Source organism: Cynoglossus semilaevis, chromosome 2, assembly GCF_000523025.1.
Source record: "Cynoglossus semilaevis isolate Cse_v1.0 chromosome 2, Cse_v1.0, whole genome shotgun sequence".
NCBI classification, from domain to species: domain Eukaryota; kingdom Metazoa; phylum Chordata; class Actinopteri; order Pleuronectiformes; family Cynoglossidae; genus Cynoglossus; species Cynoglossus semilaevis.
The window spans coordinates 17,176,350-17,202,671 of NC_024308.1; the positions used below are offsets into that span (position 1 = coordinate 17,176,350).

At 43.0% G+C, this 26,322-nt stretch overlaps 2 protein-coding genes across 12 annotated transcripts in view; both read left to right on the forward strand.

The window, feature by feature from the left end:
- The window catches only part of dab1a (DAB adaptor protein 1a), a 105,770-nt gene extending 88,552 nt beyond the window's left edge, over window positions 1-17,218 (forward strand). For 2 of the 10 annotated variants that reach the window (XM_017043111.2, XM_025065853.1), the window contains 9 exons: window positions 1,194-1,247; window positions 4,335-4,475; window positions 6,018-6,080; window positions 6,201-6,297; window positions 7,670-8,076; window positions 9,533-9,728; window positions 9,807-9,955; window positions 11,690-11,786; window positions 15,259-17,218. In XM_017043111.2, the coding sequence (XP_016898600.1) occupies window positions 1,194-1,247; window positions 4,335-4,475; window positions 6,018-6,080; window positions 6,201-6,297; window positions 7,670-8,076; window positions 9,533-9,728; window positions 9,807-9,955; window positions 11,690-11,770 (1,188 nt within the window). In that variant the 3' untranslated portion in view covers window positions 11,771-11,786; window positions 15,259-17,218. Of the gene's footprint in view, window positions 1-1,193; window positions 1,248-4,334; window positions 4,476-6,017; window positions 6,081-6,200; window positions 6,298-7,669; window positions 8,077-9,532; window positions 9,729-9,806; window positions 9,956-11,689; window positions 11,787-15,258 lie in introns of those variants that run through there. The other 8 variants (XM_025065843.1, XM_025065839.1, XM_008307115.3 and 5 more) reach the window with 5 other exon arrangements.
- Window positions 17,219-18,822: 1,604 nt separating this feature from the next.
- Window positions 18,823-26,322, forward strand: part of fyb2 (FYN binding protein 2) — a 13,682-nt gene continuing 6,182 nt past the window's right edge. Inside the window, exons 1-9 of one of the 2 annotated variants that reach the window (XM_008307108.3) lie at window positions 18,825-18,944; window positions 19,702-19,810; window positions 20,013-20,112; window positions 21,937-22,021; window positions 22,264-23,330; window positions 23,405-23,565; window positions 25,379-25,576; window positions 25,678-25,912; window positions 25,996-26,120. In XM_008307108.3, the coding sequence (XP_008305330.1) occupies window positions 22,013-22,021; window positions 22,264-23,330; window positions 23,405-23,565; window positions 25,379-25,576; window positions 25,678-25,912; window positions 25,996-26,120 (1,795 nt within the window). In that variant the 5' untranslated portion in view covers window positions 18,825-18,944; window positions 19,702-19,810; window positions 20,013-20,112; window positions 21,937-22,012. Of the gene's footprint in view, window positions 19,811-20,012; window positions 20,113-21,936; window positions 22,022-22,263; window positions 23,331-23,404; window positions 23,566-25,378; window positions 25,577-25,677; window positions 25,913-25,995; window positions 26,121-26,322 lie in introns of both variants that reach the window. The other variant, XM_025054087.1, reaches the window with a different exon arrangement.

Consider the following 26,322-nt stretch of genomic DNA (forward strand, 5'->3'; position numbering starts at 1 on the left):
TTAATGGCCTGATTACAAAGTGAATAGCTTCTTCCTGAGAATAGCGATAGTAATTTTCTTTCCGATATTGCAAATATAAACAGGCAAAATTAATGACACAGTAAATTAGAGGTGAAGAACCAACCAACCCTCCCAAGAGCCTTGGCTGCTGCAGCTGTGTCCTCCAGAGAGAGGCGTTCTCTGGTTCAGGTCCTCAGGGAGGTGTTCTCAGCCTCTGAGGAGGAGGAGGAGAAAGAGGAGGAGGAGAGCAGTGTGCATGCTGCAGAGAAGAGGAGGTTATTCCTGGTCTGTTTGGGAGGCGGACCCTTCCTCTTTTCTCTCCTCCAATCTCTCCTTTCTTTCCTAAGGAGATGAAAGAAAGCGCTGGGAAGAAAGATTAATCACCAGCCTCCTGTTTGATCTTTAAATAAAATGGATTCAAAGTAGAGAATATTGCTGGCGCCTGCCCCAACGTACACAGGCACAAAAAACACGTAAACAACCCGCTACACGCGCACACGCAAACTCATGTGCACGCCCACAGCCCCCAGTGGCTGAGGAACTAACGTATGAATAAAGATGGAGGTTTGTGGGAATAAATAAAGTAAACAAGGCTTCAGGAGTTGAGCCATATCCACACCCATCCACATTCCTTCTCGGTGGCATTTTCCTATTTACCACACACCGATTAAAGCGATCCATCTGACCGGGAATAAAACTTCCTCTCCAACGTTGTGTCACTTCAGGAGAAATCCGCTGGAATCCCTTGATCCATATATTTATCAGTATTTCGCCATCGCCACTTATTATTGCCCGTCCTTGCACACACTGTCAAATCTATCTGCCCACGTGACATAGATATTACATGTCTCGGCGTGTGCGTGACAAGCTGAGTTATTGCACGTCTGGGAGTTTGATAAGCAGCCTGCTTCGTTCTTTATTAGGGAGAAAGCTAAAGGACGGAGGGCTGCAGTGCAGACCGCTGAACGACTGCACTGAGCGCTAGATGAGTGATTGTAGATTTTAATTCTGATTAACACACACATACACACTCGGACCGACCTGCCACTGATTGATACGGTCCTCAAACAGCCGGGTTCCAGGGTTGTGTGTTGGCATCCGATGTGTCGCAGTGTCGTAACGTTTCATTGCTTTATTAATCCAGAGGTAACAGACATTCTTGGCTCTTCTGACTTTATTGGCTGATTGTATAGGTTCCCACCAGTCAGCAGAAGGAGGGGGTTTATGACATCCCAAAGCGACACCCAGTGAGTGACCGTGTGTTTGCCCGCGTGCCGGCGTCCCACTCAGCTTGCCCTCCCCCTCTCAGACAAACCTCTCAGACGTCTTTGACGCTTTGACGCCACTCTTGTTTTGGAAGAGCATTTGAAAATATTTTTTGACCAGTATTTCCACACAGCGGCCCTGTGTGTTGGTGATTTTTTTTTTTTCTCCTGAGAGGTTTGCTGGGAACCAGTGCTCTCCTGCAGTGTGCTGTGCTGTGCTGCTCGTCTGTGTGTGCTGAAGCTGTGGCGGCTGCTGCCTCTCCCTCGTCCTCTGTGGTGCTTGCTGTTATGGTCTAATGAAATACTACGTGTGTATGGTGTCAGCGGATGCGGCCAAGCATGCCCGACTGTGGTTTGCCAGTGTTGAATCCAGTAAAGCTCTGCATGACCTCATCCCAGACTGTGCTGTCACTTGATTCTAATGAATATAAATTATGGCAACTGATTGTAAATGTGCATGGACTCATGTTTTTTCATCAACATTTCTCAGGATGAACACGTTCGTTTGTGGCTGTTTTTAGAAAAAACATTTTGTTTTGTTATAGTGTGTGCGTGAGTTGTGCGTGAGGGTGTGCACGTGGGCCATTGGTAGTAATGGAAAACGACCTTGACCACTGTGAGTTTTCAGTATAACTCAACTGCTTCTTATCTGCACATAAACATTTTCGGTTATATTGCTTCCTGAATTTAATCTACTAAAATCGTTCCAGTAACCAGGCTGTTCTCCTGGGTTTCTGTCTCTTCATGATGCTGGCAGTTCTGGGGGTCTTCTGTTGGTCTAACATCAGACCACCACCTTACTGTGAATCCACCTGCAGTGGCTCTTTAATTTTTAAACTGCTCAAATTCATATTCCTCCTTCCTGTCACTGCTGGTAGTCTGAATCCCTCTTCACCAATTTTTGGTATTCTGAGAATCACTCTCGCAGTTTCCTGGCTGCATATTTTGCTCATTCTGGTAAGACGCTTGAAGGCAACAAAGTATTTCTGTTCTCCCCTCACCCAGCTTCCTACCCATGCTGCTGCTTTTGGATTGCTTTTGTGTTGGCTTGTGTCTGCATCTAAAAAAAAAGAATCCAATATTTCTCTTTCGTGCAAGAAATTTGATGATTCATTAAATCTGGATTGAATACAGAGAGACTTAAGTGCATTGGAGAAATGAAACTGTTTCAGTACGGCAGGGTTACATGTGACAGTTTGGTTAGTCTGTGAAGTAATGTGATGAGTATTTATTCTAGATTAATCCAGAGATTAATCCATTTTTGATAACCTCCGTGTAATGTCACAGTGATAAATCTGAACACCAGCTGTGCCAGAAATTCTGGGCCTCAGTCGAAGGCCCCTGTCAGTCAGGGACCCTTGGAGTCGTCCTAATGTCCTAAATGTCCACTCATACACTGCAGTGTACACTTCTGATGAGGTGATGGCACTGGCCAGGGTTTTCACCATTCTTTACTCTCTGTCACCCTCCTAAATGTGTACTCTGTGAGACACTATTTATACCTATTATATTTGTCTGTGGATTTTCTGGAGATGCACTGAATTAAAATTATATATAATTTTTTTCCCCTTTGATACCCACAATTTTGGAATCCAGTCCTGGGCCTGATTGGATGGTTTAGCGGGCAGGATTCGGCCCATGGGCCACCCGCTGATAGTCATTGATTTAGTTTAAGAAATGTCACTAAAAAGTGTTACATCATTGGTGCTGTGTTATCATCTGGCTGCCATGTTGGATCACAGTAGTCGACCAAAGAAATGTTTTAAAGATAGTTAAAGATTTCTTTTGTTCTCCTTCATGGACTGGTGTATATACTGGGTAATCCCACACACACACGTTAATCCCACACACACGTCTGCAGGTAGTATGTGCCAGTGTAATCCTTTACACAACAGGAGGTCAGTGAGGGTGACTTTATTTTTAGAGACTGCAGTAATTGTATGCACGCCACATGTGCACAGGTATTTGTTTGTCCCAGGAGACGGTAATTGATGGGTGGCGGCTGCACTGATGAAGATGAAAGACCAGGCGAAGAGTTGGCGAGGGCATTTAATGGGCGCAGAGGGATAGTTGGCAGGGCCAGAGAAGATGGAGTGAACAGAGAGTGACTAGTAATGGAAGTCCAGGTAGTGGCTTTTAGCAAAAGAAAAAGTGAAGCATTATTTTCCTCTTTCAATATCATGAATAAATATTCAGCAGCCAGACGTGAAAACCCCTGTGAATAAAAAGTAGGAAAAAAAAAAAAAAAACGATCTCCAAAACTGATTTGTAGGACGGAAATCTTCTGAACGAAGGTCGTTCTCCAAGGTTACATCCAAAAAACAATATACTCAACAATGTCCTGATGAATTAACTACAGATAGTGCTTTGCCAGATCAATCTGCTCAGTTTAAGTCCCAGTGCCAGAGGAGGAAAACGATCTGGCACGGCTACAGTCTGTCAGATCTGAAAGATGTTGGAGAATTTCTTATAGTCGGACTGATGTGGAGGGAGATTTGACTTCAGGGATGAGGGAAAATCGTAATCAAATTGAAATGTTTGCCTCAGATATGCCACGATTCAAAAACACAGAAATGATCTATCAGGAAAACAAAGAAATAATTGTATTTTGTTATAAATTTAAGTGATGACAAAGCAAATGAAATGAAATGTTTTCTAATGAATGGTTCTGTACATAACATTCAGCCTGACTCCACTTTAATATACAGCAGTGTAAATGCAGCTGGGATTTGTGTCTCTCTGTTTGTCTCCCACTGTGGCTCCTGACACAGGGGGAGGGTTTAAACCCCGGCTCAGGGCTGTAGTTTAGTCTGAAGGCAGGGATGATCTTTAAACCCTTTTAAATCTTCACTTGGTTCCCAAGTCAGGAGATAAAGTTTTTCTTTTCTGTTGTTGTTTTTACTCGTCTAAGACACACGTGAGTGTGTGTGTTATGACATTTCCTCTCCTGATTTAGCCTCATTTCACCTCACTTCCTCATCGTCATCGGGTGTATGATAAACAACTAATACGTTTGCGTGAGCACATTCTCATTCCATCCGCCATCTAACACTGCGGTTGCTATTGCAGAACGGACATCAGATCACCCCCCACCGCCACCGTCATCAGCATCATCATTACCACGATCAACAAGAACAAACAAAACCACAGCAGCAGCAGCAGCAACAGCCACCAGTGGCAGATCTGATAGATCTGGAAATGGTGACTGAGGTAAGGATGCTGTTGTTCCTCGATGTTTCCAGAGAATTAAGAGTCTTGAAAAAAGAGCTGGCAGCCTTAAACTCCACTCATTAGTCCTCCTCTGATGATCTCCTGTCCCTGTGCTGCACCACTTCTGTCCTCTTGTTGTTGTAAGTCGCCCCAACTCTTGACCCATGTCACTTATGAATAATACCGTGCAACACTGCAGTTGCTATAGCAACCACTTTAAGGCTGTAGCAGAGGCGAGTACAGTACCTGCATGTCCAAACCCACATGTTTTTGTGAATGAGGAAGGACAAGCTGGGGAGAGGAAGAAAGAAAAACACACACACACGCACACAGGTCACTGGCTCCCAGCTCACAGTCTTAGAAAACAACACATGCGCAGAGGTCAGACCTGCTGTCAGACAGGGGCAGAGGTCACCCGGCTTCCAGTCACACTTGCCAAGTTGAGCGCATTAAACACAACGCATTAATTCAGCGTTCATAACAAACTGATAATCACAGCTCCTGACCTTGCTTCCCCGTCACCACAAACAGAAAGATTATTGAGTCGTGTGTTCATAAAGTGGACAGAAAGTCTATCATCTTGCATTTGCTGGAGCCTTTTCTTTACGGCCAACACAAGCTGAGCCTCTGGCATTGGCTCAGATAAGTCAATGTCTTAATACTCGGCAACAACTTTGGCTTCACTCTTTAAGTTAAAGTGCATATTCTCTTATCGTGTCCTGTGGATGCAGCGTTTGCTGTACGGTGGTATCAATAGTACATTGAACCATCAGAATTTATTAGTTTAACTGTGACACTCGGCCCACAGATCCATTATCTGATATATTTCAAAAGAACTTCGCAACACATTTGCGACCTGTGTGCGAGGGTATGTGGAGGGAAACTGTTCTAAGAGCATTCATTATCGCTGAAGAAATTATCAGCATCGGTGATTTATGCAAATCTCTGACCATGTATTCAAGGCTTAAATTCCTGCATCGACTAAAAATAGTCCCCCTCACTCGCCACCGGCCTTAAGATATTATTAATGTGCACAAAGGGAAGAGACAGTGAAGAGAGGGATCAGTGGAAAGACATAATGCGATCCAGAACAAATTCAGATCAAGTAGAAGGGCTGCACTCTTTGATAGCTACAGTATTCCCTGTGAGGCACATCACACATCTCCGACTTGTCCGCAAGAAGAAAACAGTGGTGCAGAAACGACAGAGGTTGGGGAAGTCTGTCTTTTGAGCAGCTGCTCGAAAGCTCCTTTATCGGAGGCACATAGTCAAGATTGCGAAGAGTTGCGGTAGGTAAGGTATGTCATCACTGTCAATCATCTCATCTCATTATTCCGTCTCTCCTCACTGCTCTGTAACCTTCCACTGTGCCGCCGCCACAGCGCTCAGGTAGGTACCGCAGACTCACTGTGCTATCGTTGTGTTGCATGCGGTGCGTGATGCATGTTGCACCGGAGTGGAAAACTGCCTCAGATTACAGATCCACCGCCACGGAAGTCATATTGTGCGTAGCACTCAGTGTCTGCTCTCTTTCCTCCTCAGAACATCAACCAGTTAGAGATTTTTGGAGACATGTCCACACCTCCTGACATCACCTCTCCCTCTGTGAGATGTTCTCCTACACACACACACACACACACCGTAGTCTTAGCCTAATAAAGTTTTTTACACAGCTGTCTCTCTTTCTTCGTTTTTAACCCTAATTTGTAACGACAACACTCACAGACTCCCGCATCTCCAGCCAACACCCTTGACCCCTCGCAGGGCCTGCAGCCTCCCACAGAACTGTTTGCTCCCTTCAATCCTGCATCTGTGCCCTCAGGTAAAAGCTGGTTTATTATTAGGCAAAAAAAAACAACCTAATACTCAAAGATAAACAAACACCACAGGAGACTGAGTCAAGAACTAGGATGAAGGAGGGCAGCAGTCAGAGGAGGTGAAGAGAAGAGGTGTTGAGATAAATAAAGGAGAATGGAATAGAATTGAAATGAATGTTGGTGAATGAGGTGAAGGAGAAGAATACTTGACATGGGTTTGTGCTCAATGTGAAATGCGTCATTAGTTTGCTGTCTCTACTGCTGCTTACTTACCTCTGCTGGTGGTCAGGAGAAAATAATGAAACATGGTGAGATGGTAGTGGAGAATACATGGAGTGCATACTTGATAAATCAGGTTGGATTTATTTAGTGTTGTCTCTGTCTTCTGTCTGTATATGCTGTAAACTAGTCCAGGTTTACTATGTTTTTGTTAGTGATGTACAAAACTAATACATGTATCTGGATGTGGCCTGATCCCTCATACAGATACTTCAAAAACCTGCCCATCTGCTTTTCAGCACAACCAGCCAGTCAGTCAGTCGGTCGGTCAGTCAGTCGGTCAGTTGGTCAGCGAGTTTTGTGTATTTTCCTACTGCAGTTCACTGGGTTGAGGAAAAAATATCAATTAAATGAATATTTCTGTGACAGCTCTGCTCAGATGTGTTGGCTGTAGAAAGTTTGATTTTAGTGATTGTTTACTTTATACTTTATTATTTTATTCTCAGTTTAGTTATGTTGTCTAATTTGACACTGACCGTGTCAGTGTCAAATTACTATAGTTCAATACACAAATACTTTTTTTTCGTTTTGGCTTGAAATAGTTTTCTGTGATTGACAAGAAAATGAAAACTGTCTGTTAGCATTTTCCTGCTTGGTGTCTGTGGTTTACACACACACACACACACACACACTCCATTCCCCAGAGTGCTGTCTCACCTATATACACACCACCTTTTAGGCCATTGAAAATCAAACTCCAACCTAACGAAGTATTGCTGTGGTACTGGGTATTGGCCAGTTGTTATGTCATTGTGTTTAACAAATATTCTTAAGTTCAATTTGTGCTCAATAATCTATACTGCATAAGGGCCAAAGAAATACACTGTGTTTTCCAAAGTGGTACTAGCCAGAAATGTGAAATATTTTTGAATTATAAAGGTCTGTGTGATTTTGGTGGAGATGTTGGGGATTCACAGTGAGGATGAAAATGAACCAAGTAGCTGAAGGCAGAAGTAGGCCAGTACTCTCCTGTGATTCATAACTCATTATCTCTGTGTGTGTTTCTGTGTCATGGCAAAAGCAGTGGTGAACATACATAATGCTCAGTGAGTATCTAACACCTTTTTTCTCCCCATTGTTCAACCTCTTTATTTCCAGGTTATGTGACAATGGGGGCAGTTCCCCCCGGCCACTGGTCCCAGCAGGCATTTGCTGCACAGACACCGCTGGCTTTTGGGGTCCAGTCTCCACTGGGCCCTGTAGCTCAGGTGCTGCCAGGTGGACAGCCTCTCATCTGGGGACAGGCCAACATCTTCCCTGCCACCCAGCAACAGTGGGCAGCCATGGCAGCCGGAGCCTTTTCTCCTACAGCCTACCTCCCCGCCCAGCCTGTGGGCACACTGCCCGCTGCCATGTTCCAGACTCTCGCCCCTGTCACCACTGTGACTCCTGCCGGAGAGAGCCTCTCAGCTGCCGGGGCCAGCGCTTCGGCATCTTCCCCTTCGGCGTCCTCGAGTCCACAGCACGGGGATAGAGGGAAGAAGTTGAACAAGGAAATGTTCAAGGTGAAAAACGGCGATGAGGAGAGACGATAAGAATAGATTTACTCTGTCTACGGAGACTTCTCTAACCCTAATCTTTTATCAAACGCCTGCTTATGATGCAAATAAGTACAAAGAAATGTGAAATATTTAACATCAGTCTGAGAAACTAGGCCTCATCTGCATTTTCCTTTTTTTTTTTTGTTTGTTTTTCCAGTTATTTGATTTTATATTCTACCATTAGAGCCACAGAACGTCAGAGGGATGACAGATTAGAACCCAAAATCAGCAGAGGTGCAGCGTTAAAGATATCCTCGGTGTGTGTGAAATGCTCATTTGTCTTAGAAATATTTTATACTGTGTATTCAAAGTGGAAGTATCTCTCCATGCTAACCGGTACTTCCCAAAAAAATGCATGTTTCTTCCTTCTTGCTGCACTGTTTTATTATCACAGATCAAATGCCCCGTGTGGAGTGTGCTGGTACAATATTAATATTTAGTAAAAATCTAAACTGGGTCACAACACATTTTAGCAAAACTAAAAATAGAGTTCCCTCTGGGGACCAGTGATTTTCCTGTGGATACAGGGAATGCACTCCATGCCAAACACATCTGACCGAGTCATTCATCACAAAAGGCCAAAGCACAGTTGAATTTGTTGGGTCACAGCCCTGGTGAATTTATTCAGCTCCCCCAGTATCTTCACAAAACTGACACCGGAGTTGAAACAAAAACCTCTGACCTCGCCCTCCTCCTCCCTTCAACAACATCTTCTTCTTCTGTGGGGTTCACTGACAGTTACATTACTCTTAGAATTACTATCATATATTTAACATTTTTATAGCCCAGAGGAAAAACAAACAAACAAACAAGAATGAATCAGACAGAGGTTAGAAACACTCCTGTTCCTGCCGACTGAAAGTTAATGTCTTTATTTTGTAATGATTTTTGTGTTAAAAACACACCAATTCAAGAGTCTACCAGGAGGATTATACTGCCTGTTTATTTGTTATTATGTTCATTTGAATGAAGTTTCACTTTCAACTTTGTTGTTAGTGTTGAGTCGGTCTGACTAATTACAAATACTCTACAGTCTAATTGAGTAGAAAGTTTAGATTTTAAAAAAGTAGCATCATTGCAAAGCTTGACATTTTTTGTTTTTATTTCTTCTTTATAGCGAGCAGCACTGCAGCTTTAAGATGTCTCTATTAAGCAAAGTACTGCATAGCACTGAATAGTACATGTATAAGGAGAAAGGATAGTAGTGGACTAGTATCAGTATTTGCAGATATTCCTGAGTCCAGTGTCAGTATCAGTACACTGACTAAGACAAATCATTTCTTTAAACTAGATTCTCTACAGATCAAAGTGATCCATGTCCACGTCGGACCGTATTTACCTGTGTGTCTGTAGAGTCTGATGTCAGGTACAGTTCAAATGTGAAAGGGTTAAACTGACTGACTGTTATCTTTTCCCTCAGGACTTTCAACTGGCAAAGCCTCCGGCCATGCCGTCGAAAAAGGCTGACCAGCCCTGCTTAGCGGGAACCTCAGAGGCATTCAGCACTTACTTCAGCCGTGTGGGCACCGCCCAGGACACGGACGACTGTGACGACTTTGACATTTCGCAAATGAATCTGACGCCGGTCACGTCCACGACACCATCCACCAACTCACGTAAGGACTCCGCCCACTCATGTCTGACTTCACCTCTGCTGTTCGGCTGCCTCTGACTCAACATGTCCTCCCCTGCAGCACCCACCCCGGCTCCTAGGCAGAGCTCCCCCTCCAAGTCCTCCGTCTCACATGTCAGTGACCCCCCCACCGATGCCACAGACCCCCCCACGGATGACTCGTTCGGAGAAGCGGAGGGCAGCCCCAGCCGCAGTGGAGAGGAAGACGCTGTGAGTGTGTGTGTGTGTGTGTGTGTGTGTGTGTGTGAGAGAGAGAGAGGGGATGCTGAAGGAGATGTGTGTGGAGTTAGTCAAGTGTGTGTTCCTTTAATAACTCACTCCTTATGCTGCTGTAAAGTGCACAGCAGGATACAGAGCTGCTGATAAACAGCCTTTGTGGCAGCACTGACCAACCACATAATCACTCTGGCTGATTGCTGTTGTGTCCCTTCCTGTGTGTGTCTGTGTGTGTTTTGTATGAGCGCACATCGGTCGTGTACTTCAGTGTGAACGTTGGCAGTGTTGTGCTTGCGTGAGAATGTGGTGTGGTGGTGTTGTTGTGCTTGGTCAACAAAGCGTTAAATGAAGCTACAGAATGTTCAGAGACATCATTAGGCTGTTATTAATGCCAGCCAGGGAGCGTCCATTCATCACCACTTCAAATTTGGACAGCCTCATCTCTGCTGATACAGAGACTATGTGAAAGTGATTAATATTCATCTATCCTGTAGCACCTTAAGGTGGGAGAAATTAGAGAAAGATGGGAAAATGAAGAGGTTCTCAGGTGTCGGGGGGGAGAACCAGCCAAAGTCCTAGAAGAAGAAATGCCCTTCAAATAAAAAAGGCTTTCCTCATTACATCCCTGACAATCTCTTTCACTCTCTGTTTCTTTCTACTATTACTCTCCAGCCATGAAACATTAGTTTTATGCCTTTGGTCCCGCCGTTATTGGGGGAAAAAAAGAGAGAACTTTCACACTGCTGCAAATGTCACCAGGCCTGTATAACACAGAGAGGCTTTACACAACTCAGAGAAATGTTCACTGGTGGCGGCACTGAGTGAGTGATTCAGACCAAAAGGTTACCAAGAAAGAACGAGACAGGAGAAAAAATTGAGCGTGGGCAGAAATGCAGCCTCCCACTCTCTGCAGGAAGCGCTGTAAAAAGCAGGAGTGTTTTAGAGGAAAAAAAGCCACAGATCAATAAAAACCAACCCGAGCGAGACCTTCATAATAGACCACGGTTAAGAGTATGTGCATGTGTGAGTGCATGGAAGTTTGTTTTTGGGAGTCAGTCTGTCAATCTAAATTTACTAATATGTGTTAGTTAGGGTGTTAATGAATTTGTGAAATGAATCATTCAGATTACAATGTTCCCGATGTTAGCATAATTATGTAATATCTGTAAGAATCGTTCACTTGTGATTCCAGATACTTTTACCGCAGTTCAGGGGAAAACGTCTGCATATACATGGGTATCAGTTGATACTCTCTATCTCTCCACACTTTCTACAAGCCCCGAGATGCACCGTAATGACTCAAATCCACCAACTCTAAAGCTAAGCCAAATGTTGAGTTTAAACAAGGAATATTTTTCCTGACATTTTCCGTCTTAATAATTCCATCGTTTGGATTAGTCACACATCTGTCTACCGATATTTGTCTTTCTGTTCCAGCAGTATACAGGAACAAAAATTAGATTATTATTCCATCTCAATAAATCATGATAATCCACAGCTACCCTTCGATTAATCAGATTCAATTTGTAATCCTTTGACAGCCCTGGTATTAATACTGTAACACCCTCTGTCACTTTGCTGTCTCTGTGTGTTGATGCTCTTGTAGTACAACAGTTCTGTAGTTCTTCTACTTTTAGATTCATTCTTTTCCTTCCTTTTTTCTGATCCTCTTCTCCTGTTCTCTGTCGACCCCACTCTCCTTTTCCTACTTTTCCACTTCCTCTTTAGGCTTGTGGTTCTGGGTCGCCCTGCCCCTGTGAACCAGCAGAGCCCAACCCAGAACAAGCCAGTCCAGAGGCTGGGAGCTAGATAGAGCAAGGGCACGGTAGGTGTGGCTGCTACCTTCAAACTGACGACTCCTCACTGTGTCTTCTTCGTCTTTATTTCCTGTTCACTTTAATCCTGCATGAGACTTTTTCCATCTTTATTTTGCTGCGTTACTATGGTAATAAGTTTGAAATCTGATCATTTGGTGACAAAGGTGAGTACACATCAGTTATAAAGTGAAAAGACGGATGTGTGATATTTATTTTGACCGTCATCATCATGACTGTATTTTTGGATTTGTGAATGTACGTATAACAAAAGTTCCACTTTCCTAAATACAACACGTCACGACGACTGTCATCGGAGTGTGAAAGCCAATCAGAGTCGCTGTGCTTCACTGAACTCGCACCTTTAGGGATCCGCCAGCGTTGCGTGCATTTTGCTGATCTCAAACGTTACGCTTGGTAAAGACACGACACGTGCTGTCTTTTTATTCATTTGGATTTCCATCTGAGGTGTAATGTGATTTTGTAGAAAGAGTTCACCTGATGGAACCTGAGTTTTCACATATCGTCTGCACCTTCCCTTTTGTTTCCTTTTTATTCTTTTGACCTCCATCCTGACGTGCATTAGGTTTGAGGGACAAGTTTAGCCGGAGTTTGGAGTTTGAACTGGTGAAGATGAAGGACAGACACACAGAGAGAAGAGGAGAACCACTCTGATCCTGTCTTCCCTAACCAGTGGCCTCACCCACACAATTCCCTACTGCGGCTCCTAATGATAGCTGCTGGCACCAGCACGGGGAAAATGTAATGGTTTTGTTTTCATCGGCTAATACTAGAGTGCCAAGATTAATGACTGCCCTGGCATAATTGGCATTAATTAAAGCCCAAGGAGCCTTCCAGTCCTTCCTCACTGAAGGAGAGGAGGGGGCTGGCTGAGAAGCCCCTCTCCCCTGTTGGCCCACGTCCTCATATTCAGACTGTGTGAAAGCTGTAGGGCAGCAGGTGGGTGCGGGCCTTAAGTGGGAGGATGGATTGTGGAGTGCTGCGCGCTGATTCTGGCTGCAGACTGACTGACGGACCGGGCCACAGGCAGACGTTCCTCTGTGGAATAGGTGGAGCGTTCTGGTGCCGGTCCAGTGGCGCTGCTCCCATATGGTGTTTACGCATTAGCTTTAGACGTTTTCCCAAATACACGTACGCACACACACGGACATGTGGAAGGGCCCAGTTATTACCCAAAAATAAGCACACCTGTGATCGATACCCTCACCACCTGGGCTCACGCTGCAGCCAGAACTTGTTTGCTGCTCGTCCTGTTCTAATCCCAAGATGGTGTCGCCCTACCAGACAGGTGTTCAGGCTACAGAGAAAATACTTTTTTTTTGTTTGTTTTTTGTTTTCTTGGGTGAGCTCATCATGTCCCGCCAACGTTCTCTAATCTATACTGGGAAATGCCTTTCTCCCCCAGTTAGCCTCACCCTGCCAGATATGATGGCCTTTGGGCTGCTGCTATTGTCGATCACACCTCCTCCCGTTTCTAGCCTGGGTTTGATAAAGCTGTAATGGCCACAGTTGGCAGCACAGGTTAGGAGTTGCAGTGTGTAACTGTGGTGCAGAGCAGTCTGCTGCTGGCTGTCACTGCTTGTCTCATTCCCTTTGTCACCTCTCAGGGCTGCTGGCAGCTACTTTCTGCTGACTGTTTGGCCTTGGTCAGTCCTACAGTTATAGCGCTCTGTAGTCTTAGTAAGCAACTCTCCCAACCTTCACCTCGGGTTTCAGTTCACATGAGGGCTGCAGCAGACAGATTTAGAAGAATTTATTTAATGGGGAAAAAATAGATTTTAATTCTAAGAAAAAGTCAATTAATACAGGTGATGGTGAGGAGAGGCCCTGCCACGTAGAAAAGTGTTTAGCTGTGATGTTGAAGAATTATGTATATGGTTGAGAGATAGTTAGGTCAGAGGGTTGTCCAATGGTGGCCCGGAATTTCTATCATAGAAGGGATCACCTTTGACCCACCAGGTTTGTGCCTTGATGTTTTTTTAATCTTTAATTCTCTACATTCTGAGGTGTGGGCTGAATTAAGTGCTCTGTTTATCCAATAATTCCAACAGCCATCCACTTATGGTTGCCATGGCACACTGTCAATACATTTGTTGTTATCTGCACACACTTGAATCAAACACCTCCAGCTTAAAAACAAAACATCTTATCAGTCAGATCCATTATATTTGGAGGCTTTAACTACACGTCTAACTACACGTTATATTTGGAGGCTTTAACTACACGTCAGACATGAGATGTCAAATGGTTATTGAAACTGATGAAAAAAAAACAAATATAGAAAGAATCTTTTGGTTAGAATTAATAAATTAAAAGATGCTCATATGACATGTGAAATAAAGTCATACATAAAAATGTATTTCTGCCGCAGAGTATCAAAGATGGTAGGACTTGAAAAAAGAAAGAAAATGTATTATTTTAAATGTGACCCATGGTTTCTCTGTGTATTTACATGGCCTCAGTGGCTTCAATTTAAATTATGGCAGTGAACTGCTACTGTCCTGGACATATATGCTTTCATTTCTTGGCCTATCTTTTCCATATATTTTAACATAGTACAATGATGGGAGTTTAATCAACACACATTTTCAACCCCTACAGCAACACCACAGACCCCAAATAACAGTAAAAAGACACACAGATGGAGGGGGCGCTCAATACTATATTGAAATGATATTAATAAGACAAAGCAGAGCAGAATGGGTTTTACAATTATTACAGGGAAACAGATTGGACCTCATGATCTAGGGAGAATTGTGACTCTTCTATTTCCAATCATGACATTAGACAAAATGGATTTTCCAGTCTGTTGCTCTGGTCAAGATTCATCACATTATATCTACATATATAACACAATACTTTTGTGTTGTAGCTAACTCTGAACGCTAGGCAGCAAAGAAGGGAGAAAAGGCCCAGGTATAATCAGTCAGAAGACTTCCATCAAGTTGTCTGTGTTGCAGATTGAGTGGCTGGCTGTAAATGTGTGTGTGTGTGTGTGTGTGTGTGTGTGTGTGTGTGTGTGTGTGTGTGTGTTAATTATAAGCCTATTGTGAGTGACTGCAGGCTGTTCCACAGCCACTGCTGTTCTCCCACATGGAGAAATACACAGTGAGTCATAACGGATCATTCAAGGTGCAGTTGTATGTCTGGTTCCTGTTGCCCTACTGTGGGACGGAATATATGTGCGTAATCACAATTACACACGTAGAAACAATTACTCACCCATGCAGTCACACACGTACTGCTTTTTAGAATGAGAAGGATTTTTTTTTCAGAGGAAACGTCGGACTACCATTGGACATAGTGCGCTACTGCCACCGTGTGGCTTGGATAAAAACGGAAACAAAATATTTTTACTTGCTGATCAGGGCTGACTAGTGGAGAACTCCGTTTGCTATTGTTCTCTAACAATAAATTAAAATTTTAATTTAATTTTTGACTTTTATTCTCTCCCGTTCACAGGTGAGGAAGGACCCTCTCTACGCCCAGATCAACAAAGGGAAGAAATAAAGAGACGCACTGAAAAGACAAAGCTGACCATTGATGAGAGAACAGGAGGAGTGTGTGTGTGTGTGTGTGTGTCCTCCATATTCGTGTCCCTTTTCTACCCTCGGGCAAACATCCTCCAAAGATGGCAGCCCACATTTTCTTCTCTGCACCTGAACTCCTCCTCCTTTTTTCTCCTCCTCATCTACACATCCTTTCCTCTCCCTGAAGGGGAGGGAGTCCTCCCAGCCGGTCACCCCAGGCCAGGGGGGATGTCAATCAACCCAGTTTGCCCTTCACTGTGTGCCGTCTCCTTTTCTCTTCCCTCCCTGCGGCGATTCACACCCAGCCTTACTGACATAACCCGATCCTCCCTCCACCCCTGCCGGCACCTCCGCCTCATCCTCCCTGTCTGTGCTCTCTCACACCTCCCTCGGCCTCCCGTGTCCGGCCAGCGTCAGTGCTGCCAAGGAGGGACTGAATCAAGCAGTGCCTCTCTATCTCCGACATCCACCTGCACACGTGCACGCCCATTGGGATTAGAGTGTTCATTTTTCTTTCTAACAGTGTGAAATCCACCTGATCTGTAGCAAAGACATCCAACGGGAGGAGCTGGACTTGTTACCGGCCCGTCGACAGTGGTCCGTTGCTGGGATCAGTGCCTCTGCTTGGTCATTGGTTTGAGTGCTTTTTAACCATTCTCGTGAGTGTCTGCTGGATCGCTATGCAGAGACAGACTCTTTGTGAGCTACTCACACATCGACAGAAATGCTGTGCACACAGCCTACAACACACACATACACATAACTGCTCCTACACACACACACATACACCACTTGATGATTTGCCAAACACCCCACCTCTCAGACAGACTTGTTGGAAAGCCAGAGGACCAGACAAACTGAGGAATGGACCATGAGAGGAAGGTGTTGCCAGTCAGGCAGATCCTGTGATTGAACTGGTTCTTCTCTATAGCTTTTGTACAATACTGATTTAAAAGGAAAAAAGGAACAAATTGAAAAAATTAATTTTTATTTTATAAGTCAATCATGCCACTGGAGTCACCTCTATCGTAGTTATAGAGTCAACTTGGCTTTAAGGCATCTGATCATTGGTTTGCCAAACTCATTTTGTAAATAATAACGACCATTCTGTCCACCGGACTTCTGTGCCATAAAATAGGAAGGTTTCAGTTATGCAATCTTTTGACTTAAACCCAAGCAATAGCCACATTTGTTTTCCTTTTTTCCTGTTTTGCCACCTGCTTCTTTTCTGCTGTCCAATAATCCTTGTTTTTGCTCACGTCCGTGTCCAGGCACCACTGCTTTTCTCACACTGTCACCGTGTCATTATGTCCCGGTGATTTATATTGGCCAAACACCATGGGTGTTTTTGTTCCCCAAGATTTTAGTCCTATGTTGCAGGCAGCAAACATTGTCTTTTCAGTGTCCTTCTCCGTCTCTCCATCCCAGTCTCCCACAACAGTCATATAATGTGATGCTGTGCCCATCTAGCTGTTGTTCAGGTGCCAAAACTGCTGCGGTCCAAATGTTTGTGTGTGGACCGCAGCATCCTCTGCTACAGCTTCATCGACTGTGATGGCAACGACCCCCTATTTTATGGCCAGAGCCCCCGTGTCACTTGAGAACTCTTTTGGAGTATGATGTTGATTGACTTAACAAATGTGATGACAGGAAGACAAGCAAAGAAGATGAACAAAAAGGGAAACATTGCTGTTTGAGTACATAGCATTTCTACACCTATTTTAACTTTACCTCAGCTAACAGTTTCTTAATGTAAATTGACACATTATTTTTATCTTTATGAATATGACATTCTACAGTGGGTTTTTAGATGATTTTTCTTTTTTTGGTTCCCCTTTTGATTTACGTATCTCACCATGTATTACTGTTACAAATAAACACATCCCAAATGACTCAGTCGTCTGCTGGTAATTTGTGAGTGCATGTGCCTAGAAAGGGGGAGTAAGCCTAATGGTGTGTGCCAGGCAGAGGTGACCCCCAGTGTGTCTTTACTAAGTGTAAACCAAGTGTCACGGTATTCTGTTGTGATTTAACACAGCTCTAATGGCCTGTCACACTACTCCACACACGCAGCCTCTAATGCCTGCCGTCATCAGCTTTATTACTGAGACACTATGAAACCACAACATCAGCCTCCCAACACGTTTCACTCCAGACTTGATGGGCACAACAAACTGTGGTAGAAATACATTATCTGCTCCCAGTTTATCAGATTATGTTGTTTCTTCAATTGTAACAATATGGGCAAAAGGTCTAGGAAAAACCTCAACGCAATATAATATACAGAAACATGGTTTCTTTTTGGCCGCAGTGCTAAATGTAGATGCAGTGATGGCTTGAGCTTAACTACAAAATGTCAAAGGTCACCATGTTGAGTCAAACATGTATGAAAACATAGTGTAAACTTCTGTTTTTATATACAAAAGTAAAAGTGCTTAGTTTGTGTACAGTATGATAGTGTGAAGTCATTGTGATGCTACATCATGGTGGCCTCCATTAATAAGACCTGCTCCTGGTATACATATCAAAGATGCTCATTCTGTGGTTTTTAATACATATAGCATGGTTAGTATAAAGGGAAATTAATTATTGGTTTTATTTCTGCCGTTAAATTTAAATCTTAAATGGTAGTTTTAACCTAAATTTTAACAAAAAAACAAACAAACAGAAAACAGAATTTGAATGTATTCCTAAATGCGATTGTTGGCCTATTTAACAACCAGACACATTTTACAGCCGTATTAAAGCCGAATGACTCATGGAGATTCCCCCGTGTGCCACTAGAGGGAGCCCAAGTACAACAAGTGGTATTAATACCACTGCTTTAAAAAGTGCTCATTCACAATATTCACAATACACAAAATGCCATAAGCAATTTAAACCATGCGAAAATATAAGAAATAAAAACACACCCAAATGTGAAGATGAATGAAAGCAAAAGAGACCCGAGCTCTCTGTCACGTGACAAATGAAATGAATCTGCGAGAACGAAGCGAAAGATTAGTTCACAGAGAATGATCCGTTCATAGTGATTAGTTCACAGCAAAAGATTAGTTCACGGCGAAAGATTCGTTTGAGATGAATGATTAGTTTACAGTGAAAGATTAGTTCACAATGAAAGATTAGTTTGCAGAGAGTAATTCGTTCGTAGAGAAAGATTAGTTCACAACGAAAGATTAGTTCACAGAGAATGATCCGTTCATAGTGAGTAGTTCACAGCGAAAGATTAGTTCACAACGAAAGATTAGTTCACAGAGAATGATCCGTTCATAGTGAGTAGTTCACAGCGAAAGATTAGGTCACGGCGAAAGATTCGTTTGCAATGAATGATTAGTTCACAGTGAAAGATAAGTTTGCAGAGAGTAATTCGGTCGTAGTAAAAGATTAGTTCACAATGAAAGATTAGTTCGCAGAGAGTGAGTTGTTCGCAGTGAGTGATTTGTGAGTGATTCGTGAGTTCAATATGAACAAATATTTAATATGACTCGGGAGTCACGAGGCATATGAAAGTTTCGTTCATTTTGAACGAATCACTCGTGAACGACACATCACTACACAGGTGTCGTAGTTCCTTAATGGCGGCTTGGTGTGGTCCAGAGAAAAGGCTCCGGTAGAAAGGTAAGATACTTTGGGGTTTTTATTCGTTTTTGCTTGGTGTATTTATTTTAGCTAAATAGTTTATACTTCACATTAAGTTGAAAAAAACGTTGTTTTGTTTGTTGGTTGGTTTTTTTTATTGCTTTGCTGAGACTAATTAAAAGAATTAAGAAATGGTTCTGGTGGTGCAGATCTCTGTCCTTAAACATCATGATTCTGTATGATTCATTAGTACTTGGTACTGATGTAGACTATCTCTAATGTTCTGTTCCTGTTTGAAACAAATGGTTCAGCTTCTTTAACTACAAGTTACTACTCTGCTAATGGTACAACAGAACTGGCCTGTGAGAATAACCGAGTCTGAGATGGTGAGGTTTGTCCTTCCCTGTCTTCTGTTCAAGGAAATCAAGCCATTAAATTTTCCAGGACCAGACAAGGGTCCCTCTGGTTCTGTGACTCTTACTTGTAGAATAAATCATTTGTTTGGGTAGAAATTGAACTTTTCAGTGTCTAGGATCTAGGATTAGTGTAGGTGGTGGTGCAGTGTCAGGTGGTATAGGCTTCACCCAATGTGTCCTGGCTGTCTAAATGTGGTGAGATCAGTCAGTTAAACAGGTAAGACTCCTTGGTATTTCCTGCCCCAAAGGTGTTGGTACCAGATCTACAACCTCTGGACGTTTGGCTTCCTGACTGTAGGGTGACAGAAAGATCTTCTCAGCCACAGGTCTTCACGTTTGTTCTTCACATTTTTGCTGAGTCTGTGTACTTTATCCTGCAGACTGACTGACTAGTCTGTCTAGGATTCTATGGACCAAATGTGACCAAGTATGGAGAAGATGGATCCTGGTTAAAGGAACCTCAGATGACGAGAAGGCTCGACTTTCTAGGTTTTCATTTTCCTATTTCAAAATTCCACTTTCATGAACTATTTATCCAAAACTATCTAAAGTCTTGTTTTGTTCTGGTACTTGGTCATTGTAACTCATATGCTGGATTGTTCTGTGTCAGGATGTTTAACCCAGAAGCCTGCACTACCATTGGCGAAACTTTCTGCTGCTGCATAGTTCACCCTTTTCTTGAATCCTACAGACCTGAGACTATGGAACTTGGAGAGACTACATCCTGGTCGAGTCATGACTGTAGCCAAGATGATCCAGACCTGTCACCTTCCTGCTCTGGGTGTTTTAAGGTTTGTACTTAATTAAAATCCATGTTGTGGTCAGTTTGTTGTAGAAAACAATACTTGACTCATTCATCTTTAGGTCCTGGCCCCCAAGGACCCAGGCTCACCACAGCTAACAGGAGTGTGTTTGTGTACATGACAGTGGAAAAACAACATAGGTGATACATGTCATCTTATGTAAAAGTTAAATGTTTTCAAATCCAGCATTATCTTAACAATATAAAATTGACAATACATTTCTGGCTAAACGTAATTTATATATTTATATATTTATCTGGACACAGTTAAGAAATAAGCATCTGAAATGTTAGCATTAAACTCCTGTATTTTAGAGTTCAATAATGACAAACTGTATTAGCATTTAGGAGTTACATATTAGCATTAAAACTAATATATAATACATTCAGGCTTCCTTTACATGTCAGCATTGAACTTTACATATTTGCATTCAAACACGTACTTTCAATCTTATTTTATGTGTTATTTCAATTCTACATGTTGGTGCTAACAACGGGTTACTAGTACTATGTGAAAAAGTTCGCAGTGGATTATTTTCCTCCGTCTCACCCTATTTCTTCACACTAACACCATTATACCATCATTAGACCAGTGTTTTCCAAACTCTTCACATCATGTATTACTCTGTACATATTTAAATCACCATTTACTGCCCGTATAGCCAACAGTAACTAGAGTAGAACAGAAATGTATTCCTTGATGTGACTATCAGCCTATTTAACAACTAAAGACACCGTTTACAGCCCTATTTGACTCGTCGAACCGTACTGGGGAACATAATTCCCTGTGTACCGCTAGAGGGAGGCAGAGCGCACAGCTCATCCACTGCATATCCGGTCAGGTCCTTTTCTGCGACCCGGATGAGATCAGATCGGCCCTCCCTCTCCCTGATCTCTCATTTACTGTGATTTAATGATAGTACAATTCTGGGAAACCTAAACCTTCAGTTGTTGAATACAAAAATGTTTTCAGTATTATAGGACACCTGTTGTTATTTAGTCCTAAAAAGCCAAATCGTTTTAAATCTTGATTTTCATCTCTCTCTTTAACTGATATTGACATGTTGTATCTATGTCATTCTGTAACTGCAGACTTAAATACTTTTACATTTTGTAGAAGTGTGTGTCTGTGTGTGTGTGGAATGTTGATGGGCCACCCCTGTTTCCTTTCTCTATTGTTTATCTAGACAATTCTGCGATTAGGTAAAAATCTAACAGGAAGCTGAAGTTTGTAAACCACTCACAAAAATTTGAATTTAACTCAAAAGGTCACAAGCTGCTGGTGTACTGGTGCCTCATGTGTCCAGTTTGTGTCTCCAGTAAATACCCTAAAGATACATAAGATAAAACACAAATATATATAAAAAAACAATTATATATATATGTATGTATATATATATATATATATATATATATATATATTATTGTTTTTTCAGGCTGAGGCTAAAAAACAAAAGTGACTGAAAAAATGTGACCAGTAAAAGAAGGAAAAAAAAAAAGCTATAAGGTGTCATGATAATGACTCACTTTTGCGCATAGACACCACATGGCCAGCCGGGCCACATTCCTGAAGGAAGACAAAAAAAAGTCCTAGAGTCTCTGTGCTGTGTTAAATGTTTAGCAGGAGCAAGACTTGTTTGACGAGACGAGCTGTTTTTAAAGATGAGTGTGAGTTTTCTTACTCGACCTCATTCCTACACCACAACTATCTCCTGTGTGCATGGAGCACACGCTCGTTTTAGCCCCACAGCACGAGTAAAAAGGTAGAATCTTTTTTTTTGTTTGTTGATGGAGTATTATTCATCGCACACAGAGGCTGAGGCTGAAACTCCCTGGACCAGGATTATTTGACGAGACTGCTGTCATTTGGTGGATTATACTATTAGACCATGGATCAGGTAAGTCGGTTAATAATCCTGACTCAAATTTGGAAAATCATGCGTGATCTTATAGTCAAATTGTTTTCTATAATATAAGACAAATGCTGGCTATATTAGTGCTTATAAACTATATAGTCATATAAGTTTTTAATACTAACAAAGTCTTTATTAACTTGTTTTTTTTTATGTCATAAATATGTTGAGACCCCATCATGTTCTAACGTGTTCTTTACTGTGTAATGGGACATTGTATTGTCTAGAATGACCCCATGGACTTTCAGGCTCTCAGGGCCAAGTTTCAGGATGAAGAGCTGCTCCCAAAACAACCCAGGATCAAACCAGCTCTCCCAGAAAAGCCGAAGGTTGTGCCTCCTCCTCAGAGCCCCACACACTACCTGCCAGCAGGAGCGCGCCCCTCCCTGCTCACCTCCATCAACCAGAGCCTGGATGGGAAGACACCCCTTGCTCCCAGGGTGGTCTTTAAAGACGACAAGGACAACAAAAAGCCTCTGATTCAGAACAACTATAAAAAACTCAAGAGCGATGGGAAGCTGATGTCGAGTAAAGACAAGGCAGAGAAAACTGAGAATGATTTGTTGGATCAGAGAAAGAAGGACAAGAAGCCCCCGCTGCTAACACTCACCCAGAAGGAGCGCACGGCACAACTGGTCCCCGCCACTCCTCCCCCCAAATCTGCAACACAAAAGAAGAAACGTCTCCTTGGTTTCAAGAAATCAGTGAAGAGGGATTCGGTGGAGGTGTCTGAGCCCATCCTCGACAGCCCCAGCTTAGACTGCTCTGGAGCGGCTCCTCTCATCCCTGTGCCTTCTGACTTCATTGACTCACCAAAGGCCCTTTTGCCAAACATCCCACCAATACCTGACTTTGATTCTACGACTGAAGTCACGTCACCCTCCGACGTCCAGATCTCCCCCACCTTTATCCCACCTCCTCTTCTCATTCCCAGTTTTCCAAGCCCAGATTCTGAAACTCCACCAAATGTGGAGCCTCCTGCCCTGCTCTGTTCTTTACCTGACATCACGATGCCAGAGACGAGTGCTGTCCAGACCACCACACCATCACCAACCTCCCAACAACATGAGATGCTAGCTGACGCTTGTACTGAGGCAGCCATTTCTGCCTCGGTGGAGTCACCCGTCCCTCCACCCACTGAGTCACCCCTGAGACATCCGTCCCCCATAATGGAGCGTCCAATGTCGGCACTCTCAGCCTTGGAGAGAGCAGGGGACATGAACCCAGGGAAACGGATTACCACTGACCAGAGAATTATCAACGCCCTACAAAAGGCTCGTAAGAAACCCACCAGGTAAATCATTTAAATGTCAGTCTTCAATTCTTCAAGTTGTTGAGGTTTAAAATTTGAAACTTTTTTTTTTTAAGCTCACAGTCAAACTACAGCAGACCGTACTCAGTCACCCCGCCCCCCGTGGATACGCCCCCTACTGAGAGCCCCACCCTTTCTCAGCTAACACTCCCACCCATTGACTATGAGGGGAATGCCTTCCAACAGAAACCAAGTCAATTCAATGGTATTGATCACAGTAAGTCAGTCACAGAAGAGTTCTTCTTCACTCCTGAAAGCTTTTCCCAATTTTTCCCTTGCAGTGGGTTTTCTGTCTGTTTGGATTTTCTCTTACTGTTTACTTCACTTAAAAATGCTCCACATAGGAATAACTCCCATCGCCAGCAGGCCAGGTATGTATGTGATGGTGGTAGAACAGCGTTCAAACACCTGGTGTGCTTCTTGCTGCAGAGTTGCCTCTGGGCTGAGAAGAGAAGAGTCTTTAAAGATGGCCACACAGACACAAACACATTCAGAACAGTCCTGGCATTCCACCTTTGTGCCAGAAACACCTTCACAGTTGGCAGGGCACATTTACAAAAGTATGTCAGAAATGACCCGGAGGAGGAGCGATGACATGAGGCTGTCTGTCACTGCGGCACAAAGAGACAGTGATAAACACTTGAAAGAGGAAACGGGACGAGTCTGCTGTTGTGTTGACATCGACTTCATCTAGTTTAAAACACTTAATTGTGTAATAATTAATTATTCTTAATTAGACTCTGTTTTCTCACGTTCTCTGACATTGGCTCATTCTTATTGCAGTTACACAATTTCCTTTAACATTTAAACGAGTTCTTGTTTTAAAAAAAAATATCTTTACCACCGCGGGAGGAGTAGAGTGAGGCACGAACATCTTTATTAATCATTAACTTCTATAACATATTAATTACAGGTTATTATCTCCACTTAACACGTTATAGAATAATGTTGTTTTTGTCAATCATATGACCTCAGAAACCAGATATGGTTGAGATGGATCATATACCCAGGTAGTCAAGCACTAGCCTGATGTAGTGGTCTTTAACCTATGAGAAGTGTACCATTGATTGTAGTAATGCTCCCTCTAGAGTTACGTGGAGGAAAAGCCTTTTTTTTCTCCAAAATCTACCTTGGCAATAAATTGGTGGTAGATAAAATAAAGAGCCTAAAATTACTGAAGCCGTGACTCCAAACAAAAACGATCAAAGAGATAAGAGGGAATTGGTGACGAAACATTGAGTCCACAGTGGAGCATCGTGGACAGAAGTGTCCGGGCTGAACTGTTTTTGTGGATATTTCTGTCTATGGTCTAGATGCTCTTCTCTGTTCACTGTGCTTGGTGCTCTGGTCAGTCACTGCTCCCCGGGCGTTTAAGGCTGCCCCCTGCTGCCCCCTGGTGATGGGTAAAAAGCAGAGGTCACATTTTGTTGTGTGCAGTGGTGTGCTGTGTCACAATGACAAGTAGTTCACTTTGCTTTCCTTTCCTTAGTGTTGTTGTACTTCAGTGTTGTTCATACTGGTGCTACACAGAGAGCTGTAAAAAGCTACGTCACCATAAGCTACATCTTTCATTATCATGTCTTCATTGGCTGCCAAGAGGCACAGGATGATGTGTGAATGTTGATCTGTTGAACCACTCTCTGGATCTTCTGGTTTCAGGCCTGTAGCTGCATATGTTATTTATTATGTTTTTGAAGAAGTACAACAATATCTAATACGTTTGTTGGGCTTCAGCCTGACTCTTCACACTATCCTGTTATTGTCACTTACACTAACTGTATTATCTTGACTCTTGTGTCACATGATCATATACCGACCAGTTGACAGTTTACTTTTGTGCTCTGGTTTCCTTTTCATTCAGCCTTTTTTATGTTCTCTGTGGTCTAATCTAATCTAACAGCTTCTCTGTGTTAAAATCTATTTTGTTGTTTACATTTTGCGGTGTTGCACTTCCTGTCACTTGCCAGTCTAACACTAACATACAGTCATGGGTTTGCTTGGATGTTAAGTCTTTGTGTTACCATTTGCAGGTCAGCACTCTCCTGAGTTGGAGGTCAACACTGAGAACGGCTCTGCATCTGTCCCTGAGCTTTTAGTGGTTCCTCCTCCTCCACCAAGAAAAGCCCTCCCTGACCCGCAGTCTCTGGGTCCAGCTCCAGAGAAACCCGCTCGACCTCCCTTGGTCAACCTGAATGACTTCACCCCTCCCTCTCTTGTGGAAGGTCATGGTGAGATAGTTTCACAGACGATGTTGTACAACCAGAGCCACAAACGGGTTTTGGGGTTTTTTTTTTTACACCAGTTTCATGATGTTTCTCTTCATTTGCAGAGTTCTCTGGTCCAGTTGAGTTTTCAGAGACAGACACAACGGAATTTGACGATTTTGGTTCACTCACACGATCTCCAGAGACGCCGGTGTCTGAGTGGGGAAACAGCGATAACTCTAGTCAAGATAATCTGGACAGACAGTTTGACAGCAACGGAACAGCTGCTCCAGAGGCAGAGGTCCATCCACCTACAGACCCAGGGGATGAATACCAATATAATCCACAGTCACTCACTGTGTAAGTCCAGGAATTAAACTGTACAGTTTCTGCCTGACAAACGCCTGTTCCTCTATGAACATCTGTCCTGTGTCACCTCCCAGGCCTGACGGTGCTGAAGCAGGGAGTGCAGCTGGTCTGAGTGTGGAAAATTCATATGAGGATTTCATCAGTGGCAAAAAGAAGTCCAAGTCTGATGGTGGCAAGAAGCGCAAGGGGCCACCAAAGAGTAAGAAATGGAGACAGCACGATAAGTGTGATAAGAATCACCTTTGTAAAAGCTATTTATGCTAATTTAATGCATAAATAGCTATTTATGCATTAAATACCTCCAGCTATACAAGCTGGAGGTATTTAATGTTAAATGATGCAGGTAACAAAAATGTAACTTTTATAATTGTCACTCACTCCTTCCCACCGCTCCTCTTTTA